Source organism: Protomyctophum bolini, assembly GCF_963924005.1.
Source record: "Protomyctophum bolini genome assembly, chromosome: 8".
NCBI lineage: Eukaryota > Metazoa > Chordata > Actinopteri > Myctophiformes > Myctophidae > Protomyctophum > Protomyctophum bolini.
In genome coordinates this window covers 37,824,900-37,852,538 of record NC_137869.1, presented here as the reverse complement: position 1 = coordinate 37,852,538, position 27,639 = coordinate 37,824,900, and the positions used below count along the sequence as shown (strand labels likewise).

The window sequence follows — 27,639 nt, the reverse complement described above, 5'->3', positions numbered from 1 at the left end:
TTTTGTATATGTTCTGCATACCTGGCTGCTTGTGTCGCAAGACAAATTTCAGTGTGAACTGACAATGAAGTACTATATCATATCATATCATATCCCATTTGAACTGGGGAGTGGGACCCCAAAATGATCTTATTTGAACTGGGGAGTGGGACCCCAAAATGATCATATTTGAACTGGGGAGTGTAGTGGGGACCCCCAGATCTAAAGTACACGCCTATTTTCACAACGTTTGCCTCTTTCTTCCATAATTTGACAATTTGGTTGATGCTTAATTGACCAGCTGTTATAGTACTCTACAGCAGTGCCCGCGTTGGGCACTGGCCTACTTGGAACGATGCCGTTATTGTCTGTGTCCCTTCTATGCCCATATATGGAGTTATTTGCCAGGCATGCCCAAATATGAAGTCTATGCAGACGTCAGAACAACATTGTGATGTCAGCTCCATTATTATGGAGATCTAGAGGTGAACAGGTGTGATCAATATTGGCTAATTTGGGCCCTGTCCAGAGCCTACTTTGAAGTCAAGTCACATGGAACGACAGTCCCGGGAGAGACGCGCTGCGATTGGCCAGTAGTCACTTTCAGTGGCAGCGTGCCATGCCTCTGCCATTTGTTATTCCAATACGGCGGCCTGAGGCCTCCATGCGATACGTGTCACTCCAATGAACTGCAGCGGCGAATGAGGCGTCTGTCTACCTTCCTATGTCTAGGAGAAGAAGTCCCCTGCTTCCTGCCCGCAACCTGCTCTCAGTCCTCACTGGGAGGGATTTTTTACGGAAAAAATCAGCGCACGTGACGCAACACAGACACGTGAAGCAAAGAGGCATGGCGCTCACAGGACACTCAGTGCCACATTTGTCTGGAACTGGAACTGCGGATCCAGGCTCTGACTATTACTGCCACCAAAAGACTCACAGATAGTAGAAGACGGATGTGATGTGACGGATGTGATGGACAACGAGCAAGCAAACACGTGATCTAAAAACAGGACATCCATCAATATTTCAGACAGGCTCATTATAGCTTGAATGATTTAAGTTGCTTTGGTGAGACAGTCTCTCACAGAAATTGATGCAAATGCGATTATCCTTTCTATGGTCTGATGATGAGACACCACAAGATTAACTGAAAGCCTTCTTCACAAAGTTTTCCTGTTTCTCATTGAGCGGCTGTATTGTCTGATTTATACTTAGTTGGGAGTCGTGCACCTACAATAGCAGATCTGCACGCTCTGCAACGTGTTGTGTGGTTGTAGATTGGCAATTAGTTTGGTGTCTAATAACTCAGGCGCTGATTTATTTTCTGTGGGATGAGATGTCATGTAAGTCTAACTAAGCACTGTATCATGTTTGTTAATTACTTTTTTCCCTCAGCATTTTGTGTTTTAATCAAGCACAGAGGGAGTCAGGACAAACTGGGTAGGCTACAGAGTAAATCGTCAGTGTGAATTCAACTTTGAGAATGGACCAAATAGTCCATTCAGTTAACATTTGTAGAGTCAAATTAACACTCATCTGCCAGATTACGAAACCAAGATGCATAATGTAAGCCTGTGCGTTCACACGGGCAGATACGAAGATACACTCTACCGTTCTTTTTTTTTTGTTGCTGCCAAACAACACTGCATGGAAGTGATGGCTTCATAGTTCACTTTGACAGAGGATTTGCCAGTCAGTTCACAACGAGTTGAGCTAGCATGCACAGCTTCACTGCGTATCCCACTTGACTTCCAAGTTCCAAAACTCACCTTTCCTTCAACTCTGAACAGCCACACAATCAGAGAGGGCTTTACTTATAACCCCGACACAGAATTGGTACAAGGACCCTCATCGTGCCCTCTCTTCCGTAGCAGACCAATTTCAATTTCAAAGAATTACTCCTCAACCAGGCTTTGGATGTGGGACGGTGTTAACCGAAGAGCCGTTCGGCTAAAAAGCTTTAGTATAATCCTCACCTACGAGTTGTATCAAACAAGAAAGGGAGAACACGGAGATCTTTTAAATCCCCTTCCAATGCGTCGGCCAGTAGCCGTTTTGTCCTTCAGAGGCCTGAGTCTGTCACTCCTCTCTCTCATCATCCCAGGTGAGAACAGAGCACTGATCAGTGAGACGTGATGAGACTTGATGAGGCTTTCATGTCAAGTGTGAAGGAGGTCAAAGTCGTATTTTGGTACTGATTGGAAGCAACAATCTGACAATTATTTATTTCAATAAATAAACAAACAAATCCTTTAAATCATTCTTTCAGTCAATTTTGCAGCAATTGGGTGTCTGAATGCTGTTGCCAAAACAAATCTACCACAGTGTGGCAAAATTGTCCAGAAACTAACTTGCTGCTGTGCCTTAAGTTAGTTTTATAACACACAACTCTCTGCATTCCTATATTGTTGGATCATGAAGGCACATTTCCAACACATCCACATGTTGACACCTCAGGACTCCAGTCAATATATGCCAGTTATATAAGCCCTATTCATTGTATCCCAAAATCTGTTTGCAAGATGTGCCAACATATTTTCACACACACTCAGTCATTTTTACGGAATATGGATGGATGCATTTGTTCATTGTAGCATAAAAATGAGTATAGCCTTGCCTTTAACAGACCGAGTTACAAAGAATTGTCAAATTCAATATCGTCTGTAAAACAACTGCCATCTCCAGACCACAAATGCAGCATTTACTATGGCGAAAGAAATTCAGCTTCATAGCTTTTTATCAAAAGTCTCCTGAACTTGAACACAGTCTATTGCGCTGAACACATTTGTTTAGAAATTAATGTTGTTACACTGCATCTCAACGAGCTAAAGAGTGCTGGGTTGCGCCCCGAAAATATCAGCAATTCGTGTCCAAAAGTGCCCTCTTATGGGATGTCAGCCCCTGCCTCCCTGACAGTCTTGAAGAATATTTAGGATCTCATAATTATACTGTGTTGCAAGGCCTATGTCAATTGTGTAAATTTACATACAGTAGACCTCTTGGTGAGCAGCTGCTACAGAGGGGTGTCGGTCTCCTCAGGAGTAGCTAGGAGTCTAATTCCGTTGTATGTTAATTAGGGGTCTGTGTTGACCTGAGTTGCTCAAAGGACTTTGCTACTAATTATATGCACCATGTCGACCCGCTTGACCAAATGTGGAGTGTTTAAAAGGTGGCCAACAAGGCTATCATTTTAGTCAGTCAGTCGAGGCGCGAGCCTTGTGGGAGACGTGAGCCATGCACTCTGCATGGCTGACGTGAGTCTATGTTGTTGCTGTATGCTGTACTCCGTTTGAATAAACACCTTGGAACTTCTCTTCGTCTGCTGCGTGCACATTTCTCCTCTGTATGGTATATTATATACATCAGATGGTGCCAGAAACCGGTCGTGTTGGTGTGTTTATCACGTCAGATGAAACAGTACCAGCGGCTTTTTTTTCGTCTAATTCGGTGGAGGGGAGTTTTTTGTGAGCGGCGACGGAAGAAGCTTCAGCGGACCCGACCCGGCCGTGATCTCTTGTCCATTCGCAGCGGGGATGATGACGGCGACCACCGCGAGGAGTGTTGTGCGACGGGGACCGATGACGAGCCGCCGGACGCTAGATTTCTTTCCCTAGGATGATTCGAGGGAAGGAGCGCTTGTTTTACCACACCGGCTAGTAGTAGTAGGGCGGGGCGAAGCCCCGCCCTACTACTAGTAGCCAAGGAAAGCGCCACCCGCGCGGGCGGAACTTCACCTTCTAATATAAACACAAACCCCATTCTGCCAGCTGCCTCGCTAGCCTAGTGGACTACTACGCCGACTTGTAATATATGCTTCGCTGGTTCGCGCCCCACTGCCGCCAATGTTTTACAACCGCAGACTTTTTAATAGTTTTTGGATTAAGGTTAGAGTTAGGGTTAGGGTTAGAGTTAGGTTAGGGTTAGGGTTAGGGTTAGGTTAGGTTAGGGTTAGGGTTAGAGTTAGGTTAGGGTTAGGGTTAGGTTAGGGTTAGGGTTAGGGTTAGAGTTAGGTTAGGGTTAGAGTTAGGGTTAGAGTTAGGTTAGGGTTAGGGTTAGGGTTAGGTTAGGGTTAGGGTTAGAGTTAGGTTAGGGTTAGGGTTAGAGTTAGGTTAGGGTTAGGGTTAGAGTTAGGGTTAGGGTTAGAGTTAGAGTACTAGTAGGCATAAACACTTGTGTGCGGTCCAAAACACAGCCCAGCGCTTCCTACTCCACTGACAACCAATCACAGTGCTCGAATTTCCGAATGATCCTAGGGAAAGAAATCTCGCCCACCGGACGGGTGTCACGGGTGGGCTGCGGTGAGGTCGATGGAGCGGCGACAGCCACACGGAGGCCTTGGTCATTCATCACGTCGGCGCGGGGACGGCGCTTGCGGGCGGGGATCGGTGAGACGCAGCGCGGAGCGGCAGTGGCCGACTGACCTGCAAGCTGAGGGCCTTCACAGACAGGGGTCTGTGATGACGGTGTTACTTTTCTTTTCATCCCATCTCTGTTGTGGGCAGAGTTGGGAGGGGGGAGAGGGATGATGATGACGAGGACAGCGAAAAAACAGCAGTGCAGACTCTTGAACTTTTATCCGTGCAGCTGAGCGAACAGTTCGAGGTAAACTAGAATGAGCAGCATACAGAGAAGAAGTTTCCTTTGTTCGTACAGAGAAAGGATGGACTTTCTTCTCTCTGTTTAACAAATTGTGCGTCTCGTTTGTTTTCAGCATGAATTATAATAGGCCTCATGTTGGTATGTGTTTGTCGTATAATTAGATAAGTTGAGTCATTTAGCCTAATTATGAATCAATGAGGAATTTTCCTATGGATATGAAGAGATATATGTGATATTATTGTTAGACTCTGGCGTGGAATGTGTATCTACTTGGATCACCAGTGTGTGATGTTGGTCAGACGTAAATCCGAGAGTGGTTTAGCTGGCATTGTGTATTTAACATTGAATAGCAGAGTTTAGTCGTAAACCACGTAGGTTATTACGTATCAAAAAGTGCTCTTGTAAAAGGGAGTTGAAAGCGGCATATGTATTGTTTAATGTCAGTTAACTGTACTAATCATTTTTCCATTATTCATATACGTATGGATGTCTGAAAACCATGTTGGGGGAATTCTGTACTGTAATGCTGTTATTTTTTGGTTTCTTGAATGTATTGTCTAAGCTAAGGGTCAAGGGGGGTGTAAGATAATTATGGTTCCATATTTTTAGATGATCATCTTTTGATGATCAAGGGGGGAATATGAAGAATATTTAGGATCTCATAATTATACTGTGTTGCAAGGCCTATGTCAATTGTGTAAATTTACATACAGTAGACCTCTTGGTGAGCAGCTGCTACAGAGAGGTGTCGGTCTCCTCAGGAGTAGCTAGGAGTCTAATTCCGTTGTATGTTAATTAGGGGTCTGTGTTGACCTGAGTTGCTCAAAGGACTTTGCTACTAATTATATGCACCATGTCGACCCGCTTGACCAAATGTGGAGTGTTTAAAAGGTGGCCAACAAGGCTATCATTTTAGTCAGTCAGTCGAGGCGCGAGCCTTGTGGGAGACGTGAGCCATGCACTCTGCATGGCTGACGTGAGTCTATGTTGTTGCTGTATGCTGTACTCCGTTTGAATAAACACCTTGGAACTTCTCTTCGTCTGCTGCGTGCACATTTCTCCTCTGTATGGTATATTATATACATCAGTCTCTGCACTGAATGAACACTGTCAAACTCAACAACACACAGGCATGTTGCTGACACTGGAAGCATCCCAGGTACAGTGACTGAAGAATGTGACCCGGCCAGCAGAGCTGTCGAGGACTTCTCCGTCTGCCAGTCCATGAACCCGGACACTCAAACAAGAATGACACGTTTTCCTGGAACTGTCACAGTGTTCTCAATTTCTTTCAAAGTCTACCATGTACATTTTGAGTTATATATGCCATAGAACTGGAACTGTGAACCATACAGTACATGCATGGAGAAGTTGGTTAATGGTGGATTTGTGTTGAAATGTAAAATTGCCATGATGTGTGCCAATACATCTTCTCAGGGAGCATAGAAAATCAGAGTTGGCTCTAAATAGAGGCATTTTTTGGGGGGGGAAATATTCAAGTTGATTTCAAAGTAGGCTAAAGCCTACGACCCAAAACTTCCAAACAGGCTTCTTCAACTTTCAACGCAATACCAGTCGACACCAACGAGAGCAAACATTGGGACTGAACCACTGGAATGTGCAGCCTCATTATTGCTACGAAAATCAAGGAAGAATTAACCCGTTTTCTGAAAAAAACGTTTTCTGTTTTCTGAAAAACCTGTTTTCTGAAAAACCTTATGTTTCTGTATCAGTGGTGTTTAATATTTCATGTCAAGAACCCCAAAAATATATGTATTTGGCCGCCGACCCCCATCTGAAAATATGTTGTTCCAGGGACCTCCCCAGAAGCAAAGATTTGAGGTAAAAAAACGTTCACTCTGAAAGAATATATTCAAAGATTTGTGCCACATTTTCACAATTTTCCAAAAATAGCAGACCTACAGGCTCGTAGCACGCCACTCGGTGGCACGCCATGAGCCTGTAGGTCTGCTATTCTTCAATAGCTAAATTATAACAATGTTTAAAACACCAAAAGGGGTTCCCGCCCAAGCACATACATTTTGACATAATAGCAGATGAGTACAAAGACCAATCCAAAGGTGAGGTGTGTGTGTGTCTCCATTTCATTAATAATTAATTAACTAAGCAGAGGGCTGTTGGATTTGCTGCCAAGGCTGCCTGGCGCCACTGGAGATGGATCAATCTGTTTACCAGGGTGTGTGTGTGCGCGCGCGTGCGTGTGTGTGTGTGTGTGTGTGTGTGTGTGTGTGTGTGTGTGTGTGTGTGGGTGTGTGGGTGTGTGTGTGCTCTTCTGAAGCAGAGCTTCCCACAGGCTATGAATATACATTGATGGAAAAGTGTCAGGAAATGTCTACACCTTTTTAGACACTGTGACACAGCTAATTGAGCTGTGATTCAGCTGTAGGCTATAGTGTTGCAGTCACGCCCCCTTGCATGACCACGCCAGGCCCAGGAAATAATTCCCAATGCATTTTCCCCATAGACATTTCAAAAAGTATTTATTTAAAGACCTTTTAAGCGTCGTACGAAGCCAACTCGAGTCGTGACAAATCATGACAACACACACATTATTTTGTGTGTTGTCATGATTTGTCACGACAAGAGTTGGCTTTGTCCGCGGCGTAAACGTCTTTAAAGGAAAATGGACGGGGGGTTATTTTCCGCGTCTCTCGAGGGGGCGGGACTGAAACGCTCTATAGCTTCATGTCTGGAGCGCATGCACACACGCACGCACGCACGCACGCACACGCACACACACACAAACACACTTGCAAAAGCAAATTGGCACCAATTGGAAGCCAATCAATCTAATGTTCTTCGCTCTGTCTGTGATTAATGGCTGCCACAATGCAATTCCAATGGGAGTCACATGGTTTGACCAAACACTCGTGTTTGGTCAAACCACTTGTGTTTGACGGGGCAAGCAATCAGCAATCAAACACAAGTGTTTGGTCACTCGGCCACTACTCGACATGACACTAGACGAGGGACGCTTGCTGTGATTGGTCTACTTCTGTGGAGACTGTGATTGGTATAGCAGCGTTAGCTGAGCTGTGACTCATGCATACAGACCCAAACCTGGACTAGAGAGCGATTATTATGGTATGGCCCTTTGGTGTTCCAGACCATTTTAAAGGGCCGTAACAACGAGACGGAGAAGAAAGACAGGAGGAAGAGGACAGAGGAGAATAACTGGATGTTGTGGTTCCGCATTGGTTGGTTCAACTCCACTCTCATCCATATCAAACAACATCACATCTATAATTGATTTGCTATTTTGCACACTACCGTCTGCCTGGGCCCATTGTGTGTGTGTGCGCGTGTGCGTGTGTGTGTTTGTGTGCGTGTGTGTGTGCGTGTGCGTGTGTGTGCGTGCGTGTGCACATGCATGTGTGGTGCGTGCGCACATGCATGTGTGTGTGCGTTAGACAGAAAGATCACATAAATGTAATTCCAAGGGGAAATTAAGTCGCTGGGAAAAAAAGATACATGCCTGTCCAAACCCCAGGAAATGTGCATTTTCGCTGTGGTGTGTCGTGTGCGTTGCTCCTGAGAGCGATATATATTCCGGTGCTTTTATTATCAACAGAGATGGGGATTACAGTACGTGCATGCATAAGCGTGTCTCTCTAATTGAGGCCATGCAGAGTATTACTGCGGAGGAACATTTTAGTTAGAGAAGCAACCTAATGATGGGGAGGTTGTTATCAATAACTGGCGATACACCCTAAGGCACTTAAGTCGACTTAATGCGACTTCCAGCCTCTCAGTAAACCAACAACTATTACTTTGTTGCACCGGGCATTGCCCCCTGGATTGTGTGCCTGTGCAGTCAAGCCAAACAATTACTCTCTTAAGCGCTTACGGGTCGGTCTGTTCCATACTCCCATACCTAGTGTTTGCTGCTGTGTTCCCTGTCTGTTGGTTCTCTCTCTGCTCTCTCTCTGTGGGGGTGTGTGTGTGTGTGTGTGTGTGTGTGTGTGTGTGTGTGTGTGTGTGTGCGTTCCTCTGAAGGTGGTGCGCCACAATAACCTACCTGACCTGGCAGAGACCTGTGCTCTGACGAGTACTTATTTATTCTATGTATGTTTTTCCTCTGTCTTTTTAAAACGCTCACCCTTGGGAGCTGAGCTCCAAAATATCGATGAGCGAATTAATTCGATCCCTACATACAGTACACATTTGTGTGCAACACGGGTAGAGGCTGTTTGACAGTATGAGATGAGCTGAGCTGAGTCTATGTGTGTGAGATCAGTATGTGTCATGGACCCTGAAGACAAACAACAGGCTAAATGATCAGAGTACAGTATGTCAGTGTCATGGACCCTAAAGACAAACAGGTTTCAAACAAAATTATTCATAATTTGGCGACCCCCCCCCCCCCCCTCCCCGAGGGGTCGCGACCCACGAGTTGAGAACCCCTGACCTAAGTAATGGTCTAAGTAGAGTGCAAAGAAACAGGTGCTTCAAATAAAATAAACTAGCATACCAGGTAAACATCAAACCTATAGTATCTGTCTAAACAACATGCTATCTAAATAGAGACGAGCAGTATAGTCTACCGTAAACATATATTTATCTAAATAGCCTTATAAACATACTGTATATCTGCAGTATAGTACAGTATACTGGAGTCATTACATGACACACAAAGACAACTAATAAAGGTGCTCACAGGAATACAATTAAATATTAACTATGTTTATGTTATTTATGAGAGTGCCAGAGTGCACTTTATTGTTATGTACGATATACAGAAATATGCGTCATTTTGTCCTATTAAATATTATGACTTCATCATTCTGCACAAGCAGTAAATTGTGAATTATTGCACTATTTTAGGATTAAGTTAGTCCTTAGCATTGTGCACTTTATTAGCCTACATTTTATTAATTCATTTCACTTGGGATGACTGTTCCCATAACTGTGTCCATGTGATAAAGGTGGGCAGCACATTTTAACTTCAAGTTGATGATAATATTTTACCGTTGCTGTCACTTTTATGATTTTGTCCTCAGTTTCCTGCTCCAGAATGCAAATGTTGCCATAAAGATGAGTTTATTTCATAAGCCTGGTGCAGTACACTATGGTATGGAGTGCAATACACACAGTCAAGAGGAATAGTCCTCTCGTTCTGGTAGTTTGAATTACTTATCATACACTGTCTTTTAAATTCCCTGCTTGTCTTTTGTTCCCAGCTGAGCGTTGCTTACCCACATTAACCCTGGTGTCTCTGGTTTGGTTATGTCTTGCAGGAATGGGTCAGTTAATGGTCAAGAAAGTACGCAAGCAGCAGAGCTACAGTCACAATGTGACGCTTTGTGAGCTTGTACTGTAAATGGTGCATTTATATAGCGCCTTTATATCCAAGGCGCTTCACATAGATTGTGCATTACATTCACCCATTCACACACATTCACACACCGATGGCGGCGGAAACCATGCAAGGCACCAACCAGCACATCAGGAGCAATAAGGGGTTCAGTGTCTTGCTCAAGGACACTTCAACACTAACTCTGGGGGAGCCCACAGGGTTCAAACTGGCAACCTTGCTGTTACCATCCGGCCACTCTATACCCCATGAGAGCTTTGCTTACCCACATTAACCCTGGCATGGTGTCTCTGGAGGAGAATGGTTCAGTTAATGGTCAGGAAGTACGACAGTAGCAGAGATACAGTCACAATGTGACGCTTTGTGAGCTTGTACTGTAGTTGTATATCATGAAGTATATAGTATTATGGGGCTTGATATGGGGTTAACTATATGCCTCAGGTCCACTTCCAGATCTTTCGTCTCCGTCCGCCCGCCTCGTTGTGTTCTGCCAGCCTGCCTTAGCCTAACATCTTGCCAACCCACAGCTCTGTTCTCCCCGTCTGTGCCACTTCTCTTCTGGTGCAGCTCATCATCAAACGCTCTGAGCCAATCTGCGTTTGAACCATTGCCAGCGCTGTGTGCCCGAGGTGTGCTTTCTGGGTCCCAATAACTAAACCAACATACTGTAGCAGCAGTTAACAAGTAAAAATGTGTGTGAAATTGTATTGTGTTATTCAATTTGCTTGCTTTAACCCATTTTGGGCGGGAACCCCTTTTGGTGTTTTAAACATTGTTATAATTTAGCTATTGAAAAATAGCAGATCTACAAGCTCATAGCGCGCCACCGAGTGGCGCGCCACAAGCTTGTAGGTCTGCTATTTTTAGAAAAATCCTGAAAATGCAGAGCAAATCTTTGAATATATATTCTTGCACAGTGAAAGTTTTTAACTCATATCTTTGGTTCTGAGGGTCCCTGAAACAACATATTTTCAGATGGGGGGGTCGGCGGCCAATTACATTATATTTTTGGGGTCCTTGACATGAAAATGTTTGCGAACCACTGACATAGACACATGAGGTTTTTCCAGGAAATTCTGAATTTAGAAGGCATTTGTAGAATCGTCCACAGGTCTAAATGGGTTAAATGAGGATGGGAAGAATCGAATTGCCAATTATTTTATGCCGAGTGCTGACCACGTCTTACAAAACCCAGCATGGAACGGATAAAACATTCTTTCTGTGTCTTTCCAGAGTCTCTCTCCGCCTGCGTTCCTCACTGCTCGGTTCTCTTTTTCTCTCGCTCCCTTTGTGGGGCTGCCAACCCCTCGCTTGGCTTTTGAAGCTCAGCTTGTCATTTGTCTGCATCTTTCCCATCTTATTGCGTCGGCCGGGTGTGTAAAGACTCGGAGGGCTTATGAGAGCTTAACCCGTTTTGGACGGACGTCGATAAAAGAAAAATGCTTCTAAATCCTAACATTTCTCTGAAAAACGTACGTTTCTATGTCAGTGGTGCTCAACCTTTTTCATGTCAAGGACCCCCAGAATTATCTCTATTGGGCCACGGACCCCCCATCTCAAAATATGTAGTTCCAGGGACCCCCCCAGAAGCCAATATTTTAGTTAAAAATGTTCGCTCTGAAATATATATTCAAAGATTTGCGCCACATTTTCACGAATTTCCAAAAAATAGCAGACCTACACGCTCATATCGCGCCACTCGGTGGCGCGCTATGAGCGTGTAGATCTGCTATTTTCCAATAGCTTTAAAGTATAACATAATGCTTAAAACACCAAGAGGGGTTCCCGCCCAAAGTGGGTTAAGACAGAGATGCACAGACGGGAAGGAACACGGAGGTAAAATCCTCAGTGTTAGGATGACACAGACGGTTCAAATGATTCGCGAAAGACTTACAGTGTGCGACAGACAGGACTTTTGACATAACATGGTAAATGGTGCATTTATATAGCGCTTTCATCCGAAGCACTTTACATAGATTTACAGATTTACATTCACCCATTCACACACTCCGATGGTGGAGGAAACCATGCGAGGCACCGACCAGCACATCAGAGCGTTCAGAGTCTACCTCGAGGACACTTCGACACTAACTTGGGCGAGCCCGGGATCGATCTGGGAACCACCGGACACTCTACCCCATGAACCACTGCTGCCGCCCCACAGACATGAGAGCACTTTGTCACCGTAGCCATTTTAAAGAAAGACGTATTTTTACGTTCTGGCACAGGCGGGGTGGGGTGGAGAGCAGAACGGAATCCCACGTATCTGGCAATAACACGGTTAGATCTCATCTCTCTCCATGGCCTTGAGAGCCCATGCATCCAAACAGAAAATCTGATTTACGCACAATACTAACTTTATGCACGATACACACCCTCTATAGTCCTCCACTGTTGGACCAAGAAGGCACAGCGCCAACACATCCAGATGTTGACCCAGTGCAGAAATACACTCATTATAATTAAGCCAGTTCTGCAAAAGGCCCATTCTATTCCAACAGATGTTTGCAAGATGCAAGATGTGCCAACATATTTGCATGCACACGCACGGACACGCACACGCACACACACAAACACACACCAAAGTCGTTTTAGATTGGGGAATTTACAGAGTACTTTGTTAGTTTGTTAGCGTTCTGTTTGTCCAGGTATAGGGCTCCATTCAATAATGGCTTGGGTCAGGAGATTAATAGCTTGGCTTTAAACATTCTTTATTCCCCATTTGCTGTTCTAGTGTAGACACGGCCATTAATTTTACTGCTCCAGAGTGTGTGTGTGTGTGTGTGTGTGTGTGTGTGTGTGTAGTCAAAGCTGTAATTCCACATGCCCTTGGTCGGCGTTATTTCCCAATCGAGAAGGCCTTACTTAGCCCCCACACAGTAAAACGCTCAGTGTTGATTTCACTCGGAAAGTTTCAAAAGTGTCATCTGGGTCTATTAAAATACACCATTTAATACTAGTAGATTATCTTTGTCTTTGTTCAGACTGCAGATGAATCTGATTTGTTTCTCAAACAATCTAAATTCTTCCTCTGCCGCTAGCTGTTAGCATAAATTAAGTTAGCCTCTGCTACCATCCGCGATCACTTTAAGAGAAGGAGTTTGCGGTGAAAATAGCCTGTCTAGTGTCTATACTCCCACGTTATGACAGTGATATTGGGAACTGGGAAGCCGTATTATATATATATATATATTTGTTTTTAGGCAAGGGGCCACAATTGGGTACAGCGAGTATTCTTTTTTGTCTTTGTCTGCCACGTGTGTCTCTGACCGTCCCTATACAGCAGCAGGAGGCAGACTCAACGTATTGACCCTATACAGCACAAGCCCCCATAATGGCTGGGAAATGGGGCTGTCGCTCCTCAATCCGTTCTCTGGATACATTTAATTATAGCTCTATGATACAGCAGGAGGAGGCAGACGCTATAGGTATTATTATTGATCACAGCGGCCGCTTGGTCGCCCCTCTACTTAACCCCACTTTCAAACAGGACGATGGCCGGGAGCAGTGATCAATGGGAGCCACCGGACTCTGCTCTGTTCCATCACAGACACCGCCTGCCAGCGCATAATGAAAAGAGAGAGAAATGGTACATAGGTGCATTTATATAGCGCCTTCATCCAAGGTGCCTTAAAGGCACTTTACATAGATTGTGCATTACAAGTCACGCACACATTCATACACTGCTGACAGAGTGCAAGGCACCGACCTGCACATCAGAAGCAATTAGGGGTTCAGAGTGTTGCTCAAGGACACTAACTCTGGGGGAGCCCACAGGGTTCGAACTGGCAACCCTGCGGTTCCCATCCGGCCACTCTACCCCTGAGCCACCGCCGCCGAGAGAGAGAGAGGAAACTCAGCAATCCTAAAATACAACTTGAGCAAGGCTGTCGTATTACTCACGCAACAACACAACACCCTGCCACATCACTGGGAATACAGTAGATGTACACTAATTGCTACACGCACACACACTCGTGCACATCATGTGGTTATGAGATGTCAAACCATGCAGGGACGGTGTTCCCACGTGTTTACCGATGTTATCCTCCACTCAGATCCTGTTGATTTAGTTCCATAAATACACTCTGCTGAGTTAAATTAACGACTGCTAGATTTGACTGTGCCCGCGTGCGCACACGCACACACACGCACGCACGCACGCACGCACGGCACTCCCCTCTTCCATGCAAAAGCCCCATAACTCAAATATATCCAATGCATTACTTAGAGGTGAATCAATACCCACTTAAGATTGAGGGAATGAGTTCAAACCGTAAGACCCACGTTCAAGCAGGCATGCTTGCACAAACACACACACAAACGCACACTCGGACACACACACACACACACACACACACACACACACACACACACACACACACACACACACACACAATAATCTTGGCTGTTGTCATTTCCTTCCATCAACACACAATGGCATGGGCTGTAACAACAGATCCCAGTACAGGCACAGTATTCATCACTTTACAATATCCATAGAGATCGTCTGTCTTCCTCTACCACTGGGTCTGTACATGAGTTCATTTAAATTGACCTTCAACTAAGAAAGCATCTGGCCTGAGGCCAAGAAGGAGAAAGCTTGCATTTATAATTAATGAACAAAAAGTCATGGAATGAACGTTTATCACCCATTTCTGTGTTTATGTCCCCGAGGGAGAGGACAGGAGAGGACAGGAGAGGCCTCTGAACTTATTTTATCCTCATGTTTTTTACAAGTGAATAGTAATTACTGTAATTACATTTCAAAGATGACATTGAAGTCCTCGTATGCCATAGAAACCTTTGAAAGCATAGGACCCCAGTCTATAGGAAGCGTAGATAGTTTCAGATAATTTCATGAACTCCTTTATACTCTGTACTTATTGCAGATACAACAATGAAGTCGAGTGAGGATCCCACATTCTCTCCCAGGGAATAATAAATAGTTGTGCTTAATTTATTTTTCCAATGATAGGGGGAGGGCTGTCTTACTGAGACAATATGTAGTCCAGGAAGTAAGTGAGTCCAGTGTCCATGACATCAGACACTGCTCAAATCAAAAAATATCTAAAACCACATTACACACACGAAAGACCCCCAGGAAAGTGTTCTACCGGTAAATCTTCTAAAGGTCATTAAAGGTGGACAGAATAAAAGTTTTAACCTCTCAGTATTGTTCTCATGGCAGCTCTGGGGGTGGAGATGGAGGCATTGCAATGCAGACAACAACAGAGAAGGGAACGACAGGAGATTGACAGCCGAAAGTACTCGCTGTGCAAAGAGGCACAGCACGTCAAGACTGTGTCTGCCCCCGTCTGTCTGTTTTAAATGTCTGTGTCTGTCCCCGTCTGTCTGTTTTAAATGTCTGTGTCTGTCCCCGTCTGTCTGTTTTAAATGTCTGTGTCTGTCCCCGTCTGTCTGTTTTAAATGTCTGTCTTCTAGTTCAAGACTGTGTCTGTCCCCGTCTGTCTGTTTTAAAGTAGGTTCAAACTGAAGAGTTCTGCAAACGAGCCGAGCCGATGGCCACACAACGTGCACACATTCACTCTACAGCCCGATAATCAGTCCCATCATTTAATCTGCAAATACATACAAGCAAAAAAGTTAAAATATATAGGAGAGAATGCTGCATGGTATTATATCGTTATCGTGATTTTGTTAATTGCTAATAATCTGTATCTGACCCAAACATTCAGTATTGGTATGAGTGCGACACTGTTCACTTGCATCCATCTCCACACATGAATTGTACGTTACACACACACACACACACACACACACACACACACACACACACACACACACAGTCACACACACACACACCCTCATCTGAGATCAAATATTGTCGAGAATTGGCACTTCTGCCTAGATTGCCTCTAGTTAAATTGCTTTGATCACGTCATACAAAGGCTCTGCACAACATTTAGACACATGCTGAGATTTGGCCCATTTCATCATCAATCTCTCAAATCTGCATTTGCTATGCCAAAGACGATAAAAAACCGACTTCTCCATGACTGGAGCAGACTGGCTTTGATACGGCAAAATGCTCCCCTGCTCTATGCACTACAAAGGCGGACAGTGTGCAAAACACTTTGCCTATACTGACCACAATACACAACAAGAGTTGGCTTTTAACAAAAGAGGCCACTGTTTCCGACACGCGGAGACTAGGGATTTGTTTACGCCGGTTGAAAACTATCAAGCGGCGTTCCTCGAGATCTGCTTAATCCAGACTTTGCATAAATTAAAGAGCAGGGTATACGAGACGAGGAATGAAAAGAGTTGGCGCATACAGACGCACGCCTCTGCTGTCGAGTTAAATGAGGACAGAACTCTGCCACGGCTTCACAGAACAACAACAACAACAGTTCAACTTTCTGAGATGCAGGTGGATATGATAATACTTTGGCCTCAGAAGTGGCAAAACAAAAAAAAGGCTCCCCAGGCAAGAACAGGCAAGGTATTATTTTCTAGTGTCATTCGTGGTGGAACGGGTCTCTGTGTGGGTCACACTTCAGTTGTACTTAGTTGTGTGCAGGTGTCATGCAACTGAGGATAAAACAGGCATGAGGCTTCTCGCACGACTGACAGTCTTTATCTCCACTGAAGGCATCCTCTTGAAATACACAAAGTGTAGGACTTGAGTGAGTGAGTACACACACATAATAACTGTTTGAAGAGACGTGGCGCAAAGCCTTGACATTAAGAGATTTAGTCACAGTATGGGGTAAGACTGTCCAGCTGCCATTCCTCAATTGAATTAATGTGATTCTCTGTAAGCCTCAAACAAACTAGCGTGTTAATTTGCAGCTGGAGGTCGTTAATCTGAGTGATGGTATCTGTGGGGAAAGCTATTCCAGGAGAGCTGAACGGACAGACATTGGCAAAGAAAACATCATTAAAAACACCAGAATTCACCGTTTCAAAGTTCGCCTTTGAGTCTGTTTGCAAGGCATTTTGTACATACCGTGTACACCTGCAAGAAGAGAGACAGAAAATATCTACTGTACGCACTGTACTGTAGTCACAACGGCATAGTCTCCACACTGATTAACCAGGCATGTGTGTGTGTGTGTGTGTGTGTGTGTGTGTGTGTGTGTGTGTGTGTACATAAATGCATGTGAGGGAGACTGGGAGTGTGAGGAAAAACAGAGAGAGAGAAAAAGTGTTAAATCAGAGGATACAGATGGAACAAGATTGACCCGTAACTCTGCACATACAGTACATATGGATGAATTCATACTGAGCAATCTACTGTGTAAGCGTTTGTGTGAAGTAAAGGAAAGGAAAACGAGAGAAAGAGTCATATAAACTGAGCTAGAAATACAAAGAGAGAAAGAGTGATATCAACTGAGCTAGAAATACAAAGAGAGAAAGAGTGATATCAACTGAGCTAGACATACAAAGAGAGAAAGAGTGATATCAACTGAGCTAGAAATACAAAGAGAGAAAGAGTGATATCAACTGAGCTAGACATAAGTAAGTGTAGAGCTAGAATGCAAACAATCTTCTCCTGAGACACTTTATGTATGTGTGTGCACGACAGTGAGAGGGACTTCATTATGTGTGCGCGTCAGACAGAGGTTAGTCTGCGACATGGTTTCCCGAAGCTGTCTTGGAACTAAGATTATCCACGTTTGAGTGTAACGGTGCCTAGTCTAAATAAATAAAGGATAAACAATGTACAGGGCATTCATTGATAAGATATGGTTAAAGGCTCTGAACTGACAATGATGCAAACGCAATGCTGTATATTGTATAACATACACATTTCCCCGTGTCGTGGTCAGAATTCTCTGCACCTCCGTTGTTCCCAAGGACGTTTGGGGGTTCAGAGGCAGCAGTTAGTGCACAATGTCACCTCTTAGTGCTAGTTTGGGGGAACAGGGTTGAAGTCTTACACCGCTATCTCATCCCCCAAGCAGTCGGGGCGCACCCGGCTGTTGAGAACATTGAGCAGTCTCAGTGTCTCCTCATCCGTCCCCCAGCCATAGATCTCCATCTCCTGCCCCCCCTCGTCTCCCCTGTCCTCCTCCTCCTCCTCATCCTCATCCTCCCTGTCATCGCTATCGTCCGTGTTGGACTCGTATTCCGAGGCGATCCCCGACTCGCGGAACCTGGCAAAGTCCAGGATGCCCGGCGGAGACTTGCCGCCATTGCCGGTGGCCGGCGGGGACACGGCTTCGCCCCCGGAGACCCCCCAGAGACCTCTGCCCCCTGGCCGGCCGCCCCTCAGCGGGGGCGTAGGCGGCAGTGCGGGGAGAGGCCCGGGGGGTCCCGGGAGGAAGCGGAAACACTCCAGCTTGAGAAGACACTGGTCCCTACCTATGGGGCTTCCCAGGGGCCCGCCGGACGAGGAGAAGACGCTGCTGGTCCCGTCGCCCAGGAGGGGGAGGCTCAGGGGGGTCTCCGAGGGCCTGGGAGTGCTGGGCTCGCACAGCACCGGGAGCACGCTGGACCGGAAGGTGATCTCCAGGAGGCTGTCCTGGGACCCCACTGCAGATGAGAAGAGGGAGAGAGGCAGAGGAGAGAGAGAGAGAGAGAGAGAGAGAGCAGGAGAAAGAGGAAACCAACAGGGAGACATCACATTTTATTTTACACATTGACATTCCATCAGGCTCTCAACCAGCCATTGCACTTTATTTGAATTCACCCCAAGTATACAGTAGGGGATCCATTACTGCTCTCGTAGGAACAAGACATATTGTTAAGTGTCAATATGGAGAGCAGAACACATCCATTCAGACTAACCAATCAAACCCTATACAGTGCTTCGTTGACAGGGGTCCCCCCCCCCGGGCTCTATACTAGGTTTTCTACTTTCTTTCCCCGTCCACACCAAATGTCTTCCCCAAAATGTTGATGCTTGAATGTCTGCCACAGAATAGGAATGAGATCAAGTGGTTCACTTTTACAGCCACAAGACATTTGTAGCCGTATAGGCGAAAACTAGACTGACTGTGATAGGAACAAGATGGATTACTGGTGACTGTGAGTGAATGCATTTCATAATGCCTGCCACCAACGTAAAAAACAAAGTGTGATATTCAGAAGGCAATTTCAAAGCAATAATCATCTGCAATGAATCATTTCTGGTAGTGCAGGACAGTGGTGAGGAAGATTGGACACACCCTCCAAAAACCAGCTGATAACATCACTTAGGCAAGCACTGGACTGGAATCCACAGCCAAAACAGACCTGGAGAAGATCAGTCGAGAGTGAGGCAAACACAACCGGACTATTGTATGTGGGCAGAAGAAAACTGTCCCAAGACAGAGTCCGATGGCGGGGTGTGATTGTGGTCCTACAGGAGCCTACAGGAATAACAACTAAGTCAAGGACAGTGGTTCTTGATTGTGGCATCCGGGGAATACCAGAGGTCCTTGAGGCTACCACTAAATGAATGTTTGTGGCATCCGGGGACCCCCAGAGGTCCTTGAGGCTACCACTAAATGAATGTTTGTGGCATCCGGGGACCCCCAGAGGTCCTTGAGGCTACAACTGAATGAATGATTCGTGGTGACTGATGGTTACAGTAGTAAGATTGTAGAATCTGTAGGAGAAAATCTAGGATGCCTACAAATCTCAGAAATAAACTGAAATGTATAGTGTAAATTAGGGTCCCAGGGATATACATATTAGAGATATATAATATTCATATTTAATATATTATTATATATTATTAAATGAGGGTCTAATGCATATCTAACTGGGGTTGTAAAAGGAAGAGAAGTCTTCCAGACACAGCTCTGCTCCACTGTGTTTAGTTTTTATTATAAAAAGAAAAACACTGTCATTTTACACAGGTTCATGGCGTTTCGGCCATTGGTGGCCTTCATTAAGTGACATAGTTAGTGACACACACTACCCTAACATGGTACAGTATAGTATTATATCAAACTGTGGGGCCCTTGCAATGAAGAAGGTTGAAAATCACTGCAGTCTGTGAGCTCAGAGGAAGGAGAAGGTAAAAAGCCTCCCAGGGAAAAAGTATTGAACCAGGATATTATAACCAGCGTGAGGTCTATCTCTCAGCAGCAGCCCACTAGGCACTGACATGCACCACACTGAGAGGGCGTGAAATGCTACTGTAAAGGCATTTCAAGACTGTAAAATACTATGTAAGGCTTAAAGGAAAAAAAAAAGCACTTTACAAAGGGAACAGAGTGGTGCCAGAAGGCAAAGCTCTCCGTCTACCGAGCAATCTTCGTTCCTACTCTCACCTATGGTCATGGAGTGTGGGTCATGACCGAAAGAATAAGGTTGCGCATACAAGCGGCCGAAATGAGTTTTCTTCGACGGGTGGCTGGCTATCTCTCTTAGAGATAGGGAGGTCCTCGATGCACGTCCCACTGGGAGGAGACCCCGGGGCAGACCAAGGCGCAGTTGGAGGAAACACATCGACTCACTGGCCTTGGAACGTCTCGGAATCCCCCAGGAGGAAGTCACTAATGTTGCTCTGGAGAGGGAAGTCTGGAGCACTCTGGTGGAGCTGTTGCTCTACGGATAAGCGGTTGAAGATGGATGGATGGATGGACAGAGTGGTGACAGAGCACTCATGCCAAACACCACAGCGGAAAGTGACACTTTCGCAATTGTAAATATAAAATATATAAACGATATACGTAGATAAGATATGTAGATACTGTAGATAGTTGGATATACACTCTTGTTTCTGTCTTGTGTATTTGTATATGGATATGAAGAATCAACAGATTTTAATGTTTCTGCTGCTGAATTAGTTTCATTTTCTCTAGAAACAAACTGTATCAAATTTGACTGACTAACTGACGGTCGTAACTCGTAAACGATACAGACACACCTCCCTGACAATTTCGGCCGAGACGGTTTGTTTATTTTTGGACCACAATTCTTATATAAGACGATTTTAAGATGAGCCCATGTTATTCTCCATGGAGAAATTACTTCCATGAACCAGGGGATGAGCGAGTGGGGCTTGGCGGTCAGTGCAGCATGCGAGTGTGGCGAGCCTGAGCGGTCTGCCGAGCACATAGTTAACACACCTGCCCTGGCCCCTGTACAGACCTCCTTCGGAGGCCGGCCTCTTCCACGTGGGACCAGAGACAAGGGCGTGGCTACTCCATACTGAGTGGGACATTTGAGGAAGAAGAAGCGAGGACTTCGGCGCTCTATGGTCTCTGCCAAAGCAGGGTTACCTTGTGGTCTCTGCATTAGTGCTCTAGACACTGTACTCAGTGTACTGTACGTGATTGCCTGAGGTTCCCACTCAAGATTCCATTCTACCCGCATTCCGTGTGTTCCGACCTTTTTTTGCACCCTTTGGAACTTTTGTTTGCTCGCTCCTTTCTGTTAGACTCTTTGTTGTGAAAGCCTTGTTCGTGCACCTAACTTTTCCTTTAATAAATACTTTATTTTGTATTGTATTGTCTGTGTGGAGAACTCCTTGAAACTCAACTTGCTCACGTAGCAGCTCTGCAAAAGCTCTCTTTCAGACTTATTGACAAAATAGAGACAGCTACCTGTTTGACAGCTACACAGTGGGGGCACTGTGGCAAATGTGAACAGAGCTGACTCATGTCAGTTGAGACTCATAACAGTTGAGACTCATGTCTCAACTGTACTTTTCTTTGTATTTTTCTTTATTGTTCTTTTTCTTGTTCCCTTTCGTTTTATGGGCTACTTTTATTTTTTCCTTTATTTGTTTGCTTCTGGCTTCTTCTTCTTCCATTTGCAAAGTAATGAAAAATAATAATAAAAATAAAAATAAACCTAAAATACTTTATTTGAACCTGCTCAGCCTGCCTTGTTCATCTGCAATCGAGTCCTCTCCACAAAACGTTAATATAATGTTATATTTGGACATCATGCATTCATGTTTATTTTTGTGGACACATGCATGTGTGCATCTACAATACATGCATGTGCAGCACTGTTAGCCAAACAGTGGGTCGGGACTGTACGCCTGTATGTGTGTGTGTGTGTGTGTGTGTGTGTGTGTACACCATGTTGTGCAGCCACTCACTAGAGTTGGGTCCAGCGAACTTGACCTCCAGCTCCTGGAGCTGCTTGACCAGCAGGGAGATGTGCTGCAGCAGGTCCTTGTTCTGAAGCAGCAGCTGGTGGGTCCGCGCCTGGGCCTCCAGGCGGGCCGTGGCCTCCGCACTCAGCTGGTCCTTCAGCAGCTGGACCTGTGGAAGACAAGACGGGAGGCGGTCAGAAGATAAGCGGCGATAAGGGGGGACAGCAATGGTGTCGAAACCAAGTCAAAACAAGAGAGACGTGGTGGTCATCGATCCTCCCAAAGCCATGCGGCTGACGTCATGTGGCATTCAAGTCAATGGCACAAACAAAAGGAGGTAGGAGCGCACTAACAGACAGGGGCAAAATGTCACTCTTATTAGGCTATTAACAGACAGGGGCAAAATGTCACTGTTATTAGGCTATTCCTAGATCTCAGTTCAGCATTGGTGTAACTGTAACCAGCACCACTGTGAAGCACCATTACGAGTATTCATGAAAGATGGCAGGAAACCTGAAGTAGCGGACATCGACAAATTAATTAAATGGTAAGATGGTTGCGATCATAATGATGGAGAATTTGCACAGCAGCTGGTAAAAAGAAAAGACACTTCAGTAGACTGGACTACTGTAACAGGGTCTTCACATGTCTTCCAAAAACAAATAGATCAGAGAGCACTGCAGTTCAATCAGAGCGCTGCTGTCTGCTGTCTGAGATGACTTGAGAGAAGAACCAGAGTTGGCAACACTGCATCACACACACACACACACACACACACACACAGTCTGAGCGTGTGCGTGCGGTGCGTGTGTGAGAGAGAGAGAGAGAGATCCTAATAGCCAGGCCTTAAAAATGCCCCGGCCTATAGTCTGTGCACTGCAACAGCTTCTATTCCTGTGTGGCTGACATGAATCTGATGTAACCTTTAAGATTAAAGCAGGACCAGAATATCCATAAAGCTTATATTGCATTGTGAATCATTTATCGTGGAAGAGAGGCGGGGAGCGAGACGAAAGAGAGAGACCTCCTTCACTGCCCTCTTACACAGAGATTCAATCACAAATCCGATCACACCATGACACGCACGCACGCGCACACGCACGCACGGACGCACAAATAGGGGTTCCCGGTTGAAATGGGTTGAATACATACGTTTGTGTGGCAAGGTCACTGAAAAAAAGGTGTATGGTTTTCAGAGCCAATAGAAAACGCTTTGCAGTGGTGTAAAGTAACTACCGGTAAGTACAATTATTTAACACCCTGAGCGGCATAAACCGAGTTCTCCGTCCTATCAAATAGTAACGCTCGACACTCAGGACGGAGATTAATCACAGGACCGAACTTTATTGATTTTGATTGATATTTGATATTGATATTGTCATAACCGATCGCATCGCACCACAGGCTGGGAGCGCCTGTTGGGCAACATTCGATGTAATTTCCGGTTGGGATGTCAAATGAATACAATTTCGATTTTAGTGATCCCGTTTTATATCATTAAAAAAAGTGCCATAACACTCCGTTTGCCATGGTAGCATAGAGGCTCTATTGGCTGGTGGTTTCGGTGAAGACAGAGATCAAAATAAACACAGACCAGCATAATAAAAGGTTGTTGATACTACAACAATAACTCAAGGGTACAATTTTTTTTAACTGTTCAGTGGAAGCACTGAATCACCACATGGCCACTATGTGGCATGCTTGTGGCTTTTTTCTTTTCACTGCTCTCATTTACTTTGGCTTCTTTCTCTCTCTTCTCCTCCACTCCACACTGCTTTTCGTGACCCGACCTCGGTCACCACTTACAGCGCTAATGAAGAACCAGTGGGGTGTGGAGGAGACGCCAGATAGAGTCACAATTCACTGTTTCAGCCCCGAGGCCACTTACACTGTACATTCCTCTGCATCCTCCCAGTCACTACTGCCACTACTGTAGTAGCCTAAGAGAGAGTGATCTACTTCCAGGCGGCGGGGGGGGGGGGGGGGGGGGGGTTGCACTCAACCCTACAAGTAATGTTAGTTTCTAGCAGTACATTTTGATTTTAGTTTTAGTCATAGTCTCTTGAATAGTCACATTTTACTCACCTGGAATGTCTTAGTGTTAGTCTAGTTGTAGTCAACTAACTATCATAAGATTTTAGTCTACTAAATCTGATTTAGTCGACTAAAATGAGTTTTGGCGGGCCTTGATGTCGTCGTAGTGGCTGATTTTACACTTGCTGAAAATAGCCGATCTACAAGCTCACAACGCGTCGCAAGTGTAAAATGACTTATACTGGATCTCTCGTCCACGAGTCCCTTCCTAACATTTTGGTCTAGTTTTTATTTGTTGACGAAATTGTCAATATATTTAGTCTTAGTTTTAGTCATCATAGCTTAGTTTTCATTTAGTTTCCATTTAGTTTTCGTCAATGAAAAAAGGTAGTCGACAAACATTTTTCGTCATAGTATTAGTCGACGAAATCAACACTGGTTTCTAGCATCCCTATTCTGGACACGTCATAATAGGCAATATCTTTTTTTTTTCTTTTTTTTTACTTAATTTTTAAGTTCCTTTCCCCTCCATCAGGCGCCCCGGCTGGCCAGGGGGAGGTAGTTTTAGAGACCAGGATTACGGCATGTTTTTGTGGATTACCCTATGGGGACACAGGGAGAACATGCAAACTCCACACAGTAAGGCCCTATCGCCAAACCCTGCCTCGGGTATGGGCAATATAGGCAATATCTTGTGGGGTAAAAAACAAGTCAACAAGATCCACAAGCTCACAAACAGCAGCTATCCAATGCAAGTATCGTAGTGCTTATTATACTGGATGCTGATCATTTGTGACACCCGTCCCTCCCTCGAAAGGTTAATAACGTCAAGCAGCATGCAGTGATGGAGAAAGAATAACAATGCTGAATCTGCAGTCTCACAGCATCAGAGCAAAGAGAGCTATACAGCCACAAGGTGACATTTAAATCACTTTCTGTGTGACTGTCATCGTATTCTCTTTTTGTGATACATTTTTGCACTACATTAATTTAGATTAAAATAAATCGTGTCTGGTCCGACAGATAAGATGAGATGAGAAAATATATATATGACAGAATAATATAGATATTGTTTTTGCATTTCCCTATTTAATGGTTGTCCTCGACTGTCTGCTCGACCCCTCCTCTCTCTCTCTCTCTCTCTCTCATTAGCAGGCAACAGTGCAGCACTATCTCTCTCTCTCTCTGTTTCTGACACAACAGCGCCCCTACTGGTACTCATAGTCATACTGGTGCTCATAGTCACATAGGTAGGTTAACGTCACATAGGTGAACACGGACATTGCTGTTCCTTGGAGTGGTTGCACCACTCAAAAACATAAAACATGCTATGGTACAGTTACTACAGTAACAGTTACTACAGTAACTGTACAGATTTCTTTTTTTTAAAGATACATTTTATGTAGGCCGAGGACACTGTGGCTGGGGTTGGCGAGAGAAGAGTGGCTCACAAACCCGTGGGCGTAATAAAGCGGGTGTGCAGGCTCTGCTTTGGTGGGTTTGGCGTGTAACAATTTGGAGGGAGAGAGGGAGAGGGAGAGAGAAAGACTGTGAAATAAATATATTCATGTCCACTTGGCAGACTGAAATAGGCCAATTCCCATCAGGCATTGACAGAGAGACAATGCTTCATCATCTTAAAAGATCTTCTTCAAACAGCCACACCATAGTTTCACTGGAGACTTCATTAAAAAATAAATTGGGACTTCTATACGCGGCCATGGTTCCATGACGTGGCTTAAATACAGAGGGACAGGTAGTGCAGAAAACCACCTATTAACTCAGAAGTGGCTTGATACATTGTGTGGGGCATTTCGGTACGTTTGCAACAGATCGGCACTTTGCCAGCCTGGATTGATGGGTTTCTTTCTATGGTGCTTGTCAACACAGTTGATATCCACGACGCAGCAAAAAGCTACGACCGCGGAGAGTTCGGAACGACCCCTTATAGGTTGCTGCCACTTTTCTTTTCATTTGTATGAAACTGACCCAAGGACAAGCTAGGCGGGTGTCTATCGGCATTCTACTCCTACCACTATACAAAACTATCAGAGCACACACTGCTCTAGTCAGCAGCACAATAGAACCAATAGTGTTCATTTACTTTAGAGAGTAAACGATGGGACCAAATCGACCCAAGGACGAGCTAGGGTGTCCATCAGGCAATGCATTCTACTCCTACAACTATACAAAACAAATGAATTAACTAACTTCACCAACCTTGGTGAAAGATCATTGACCAACATTGTTTTGAAATAGTATGACAAACAATATCCAAGGACAAGATCACCGGTATCAGTCTTCTCCTTATCAAGACACAGTATGAGGACTACAGTGCTTGTTATGCACTATCCAGGTTACAGTAAGGTCTTATTCAGCATAATGCTATGCTGTTTGTATGCAGATTTAAGGAAGGAAGGAAGGAAGACAGGAAGGAAAACAAGGATGGACAGACGGAAGGACAGACAGACAATTTGAGTCAAAGTACAACCTTGAAAGGGGCTGTCTGAAAAAGCTTTTACTTCCACCAGTAGTAGTGAATTATAAGTGTGTGTGTGTGTGTGTGTGTGTGTGTGTGTGTGTGTGTGTGTGTGTGTGTGTGTGTGTGTGTGTGTGTGTGTGTGTGTGTGTGTGTGTGTGTGTGTGTGTGTGTGTGTGTGTGTGTGCGCGTGCGTGCGCCATGCTCGCTTACAGAATTCTGTAAGCCTTAGTTTAGTCTTTCTTAAGTGCTGACTTGCATCAAACATGAATAGTAATTTCTACTGTATATCTGTTTGTGTGGACTAGCTGTGATGCATTTCTATATCAACATCTCTCTTCCTCATAAATATCTGTAAGTGTTTCCGTTGACAAGGGGTACATACATTAAGGATCACCCATTAAGTGAAGAAATGCGTGTGTGACAGTAATAGTAACTAATAATCATCTGGTATATTCCTGTGGTATACTTTACACATTTACACATCAACGTCACCCAAAGGGATCCAGAGATACAGTATACAGATTGAATAGTTGCTAATGTGTACCTTTTCATCAGCTAATTAATACATACAGGTAGCCAAATACATGTGGTGAAGAAGCCCCTTTTCTTGTTTAAAGTGCATTCATGTGATGTGCATAATAATCACGTCCCTTCAAACATTCAAATTAAACCAAAAATAAATAAGTGGTATACGTCCAGCATAGTTATTTTGAAAATGTTCAGTCCTCAAAATCAAGTCCTACAACTGTGCTGCCTATACAGTGTATACACAAATAAGGTTTTCACACAGCAGCTGCAGGATGAGTACTGTAGCTATACCGCTAAGAGGCGGCGGCTAGGGTGACTAGAGGCAAAGTATGACCTTTTCTGCTCGACATAGCAGACCTACACGCTCACATCGCAGCTTGTTGTGAGCGTGTAGATCGGCTGTACTTCCCCTGTCAACGCCACAGATGATTTGACTGAGAAATGTTCCCAGATTGTCGGATTTGAAAACTGTAATCACTACAGTCCTTGAGAGGGAATGATGCTTAACATAAGGCACTAGTTCAATGCAACATCGTCTTCGGAAGTAACTGTTAAATCAACAATACGTCAGCAGGCTTTAATCGACCACATAATGTCACCGCATCGAATCATCCACATCTGCATCGCAATGCATTTTAAAATCGATATATACTGAAAATAGTTTGTAAAACAACA

General features: G+C 44.7%; 1 protein-coding gene and 1 long non-coding RNA gene across 4 annotated transcripts in view; both read right to left on the bottom strand.

Moving 5' to 3' along the window:
• Nucleotides 1-27,639, bottom strand: part of LOC308320344 — a 319,513-nt gene that overhangs the window by 153,569 nt on the left and 138,305 nt on the right. The gene's annotated exons all lie outside the window — the stretch shown is intronic.
• The window catches only part of LOC308320341 (carboxyl-terminal PDZ ligand of neuronal nitric oxide synthase protein-like), a 183,822-nt gene that overhangs the window by 20,114 nt on the left and 136,069 nt on the right, over nucleotides 1-27,639 (bottom strand). For all 3 annotated transcript variants that reach the window (XM_080770663.1, XM_080770664.1, XM_080770665.1), the window contains 2 exons: nucleotides 21,924-22,089; nucleotides 18,245-18,415 (listed from right to left, as the gene is read on the bottom strand). In XM_080770663.1, the coding sequence (XP_080626789.1) occupies nucleotides 18,245-18,415; nucleotides 21,924-22,089 (337 nt within the window). The remainder of the gene's footprint in view (nucleotides 1-18,244; nucleotides 18,416-21,923; nucleotides 22,090-27,639) is intronic.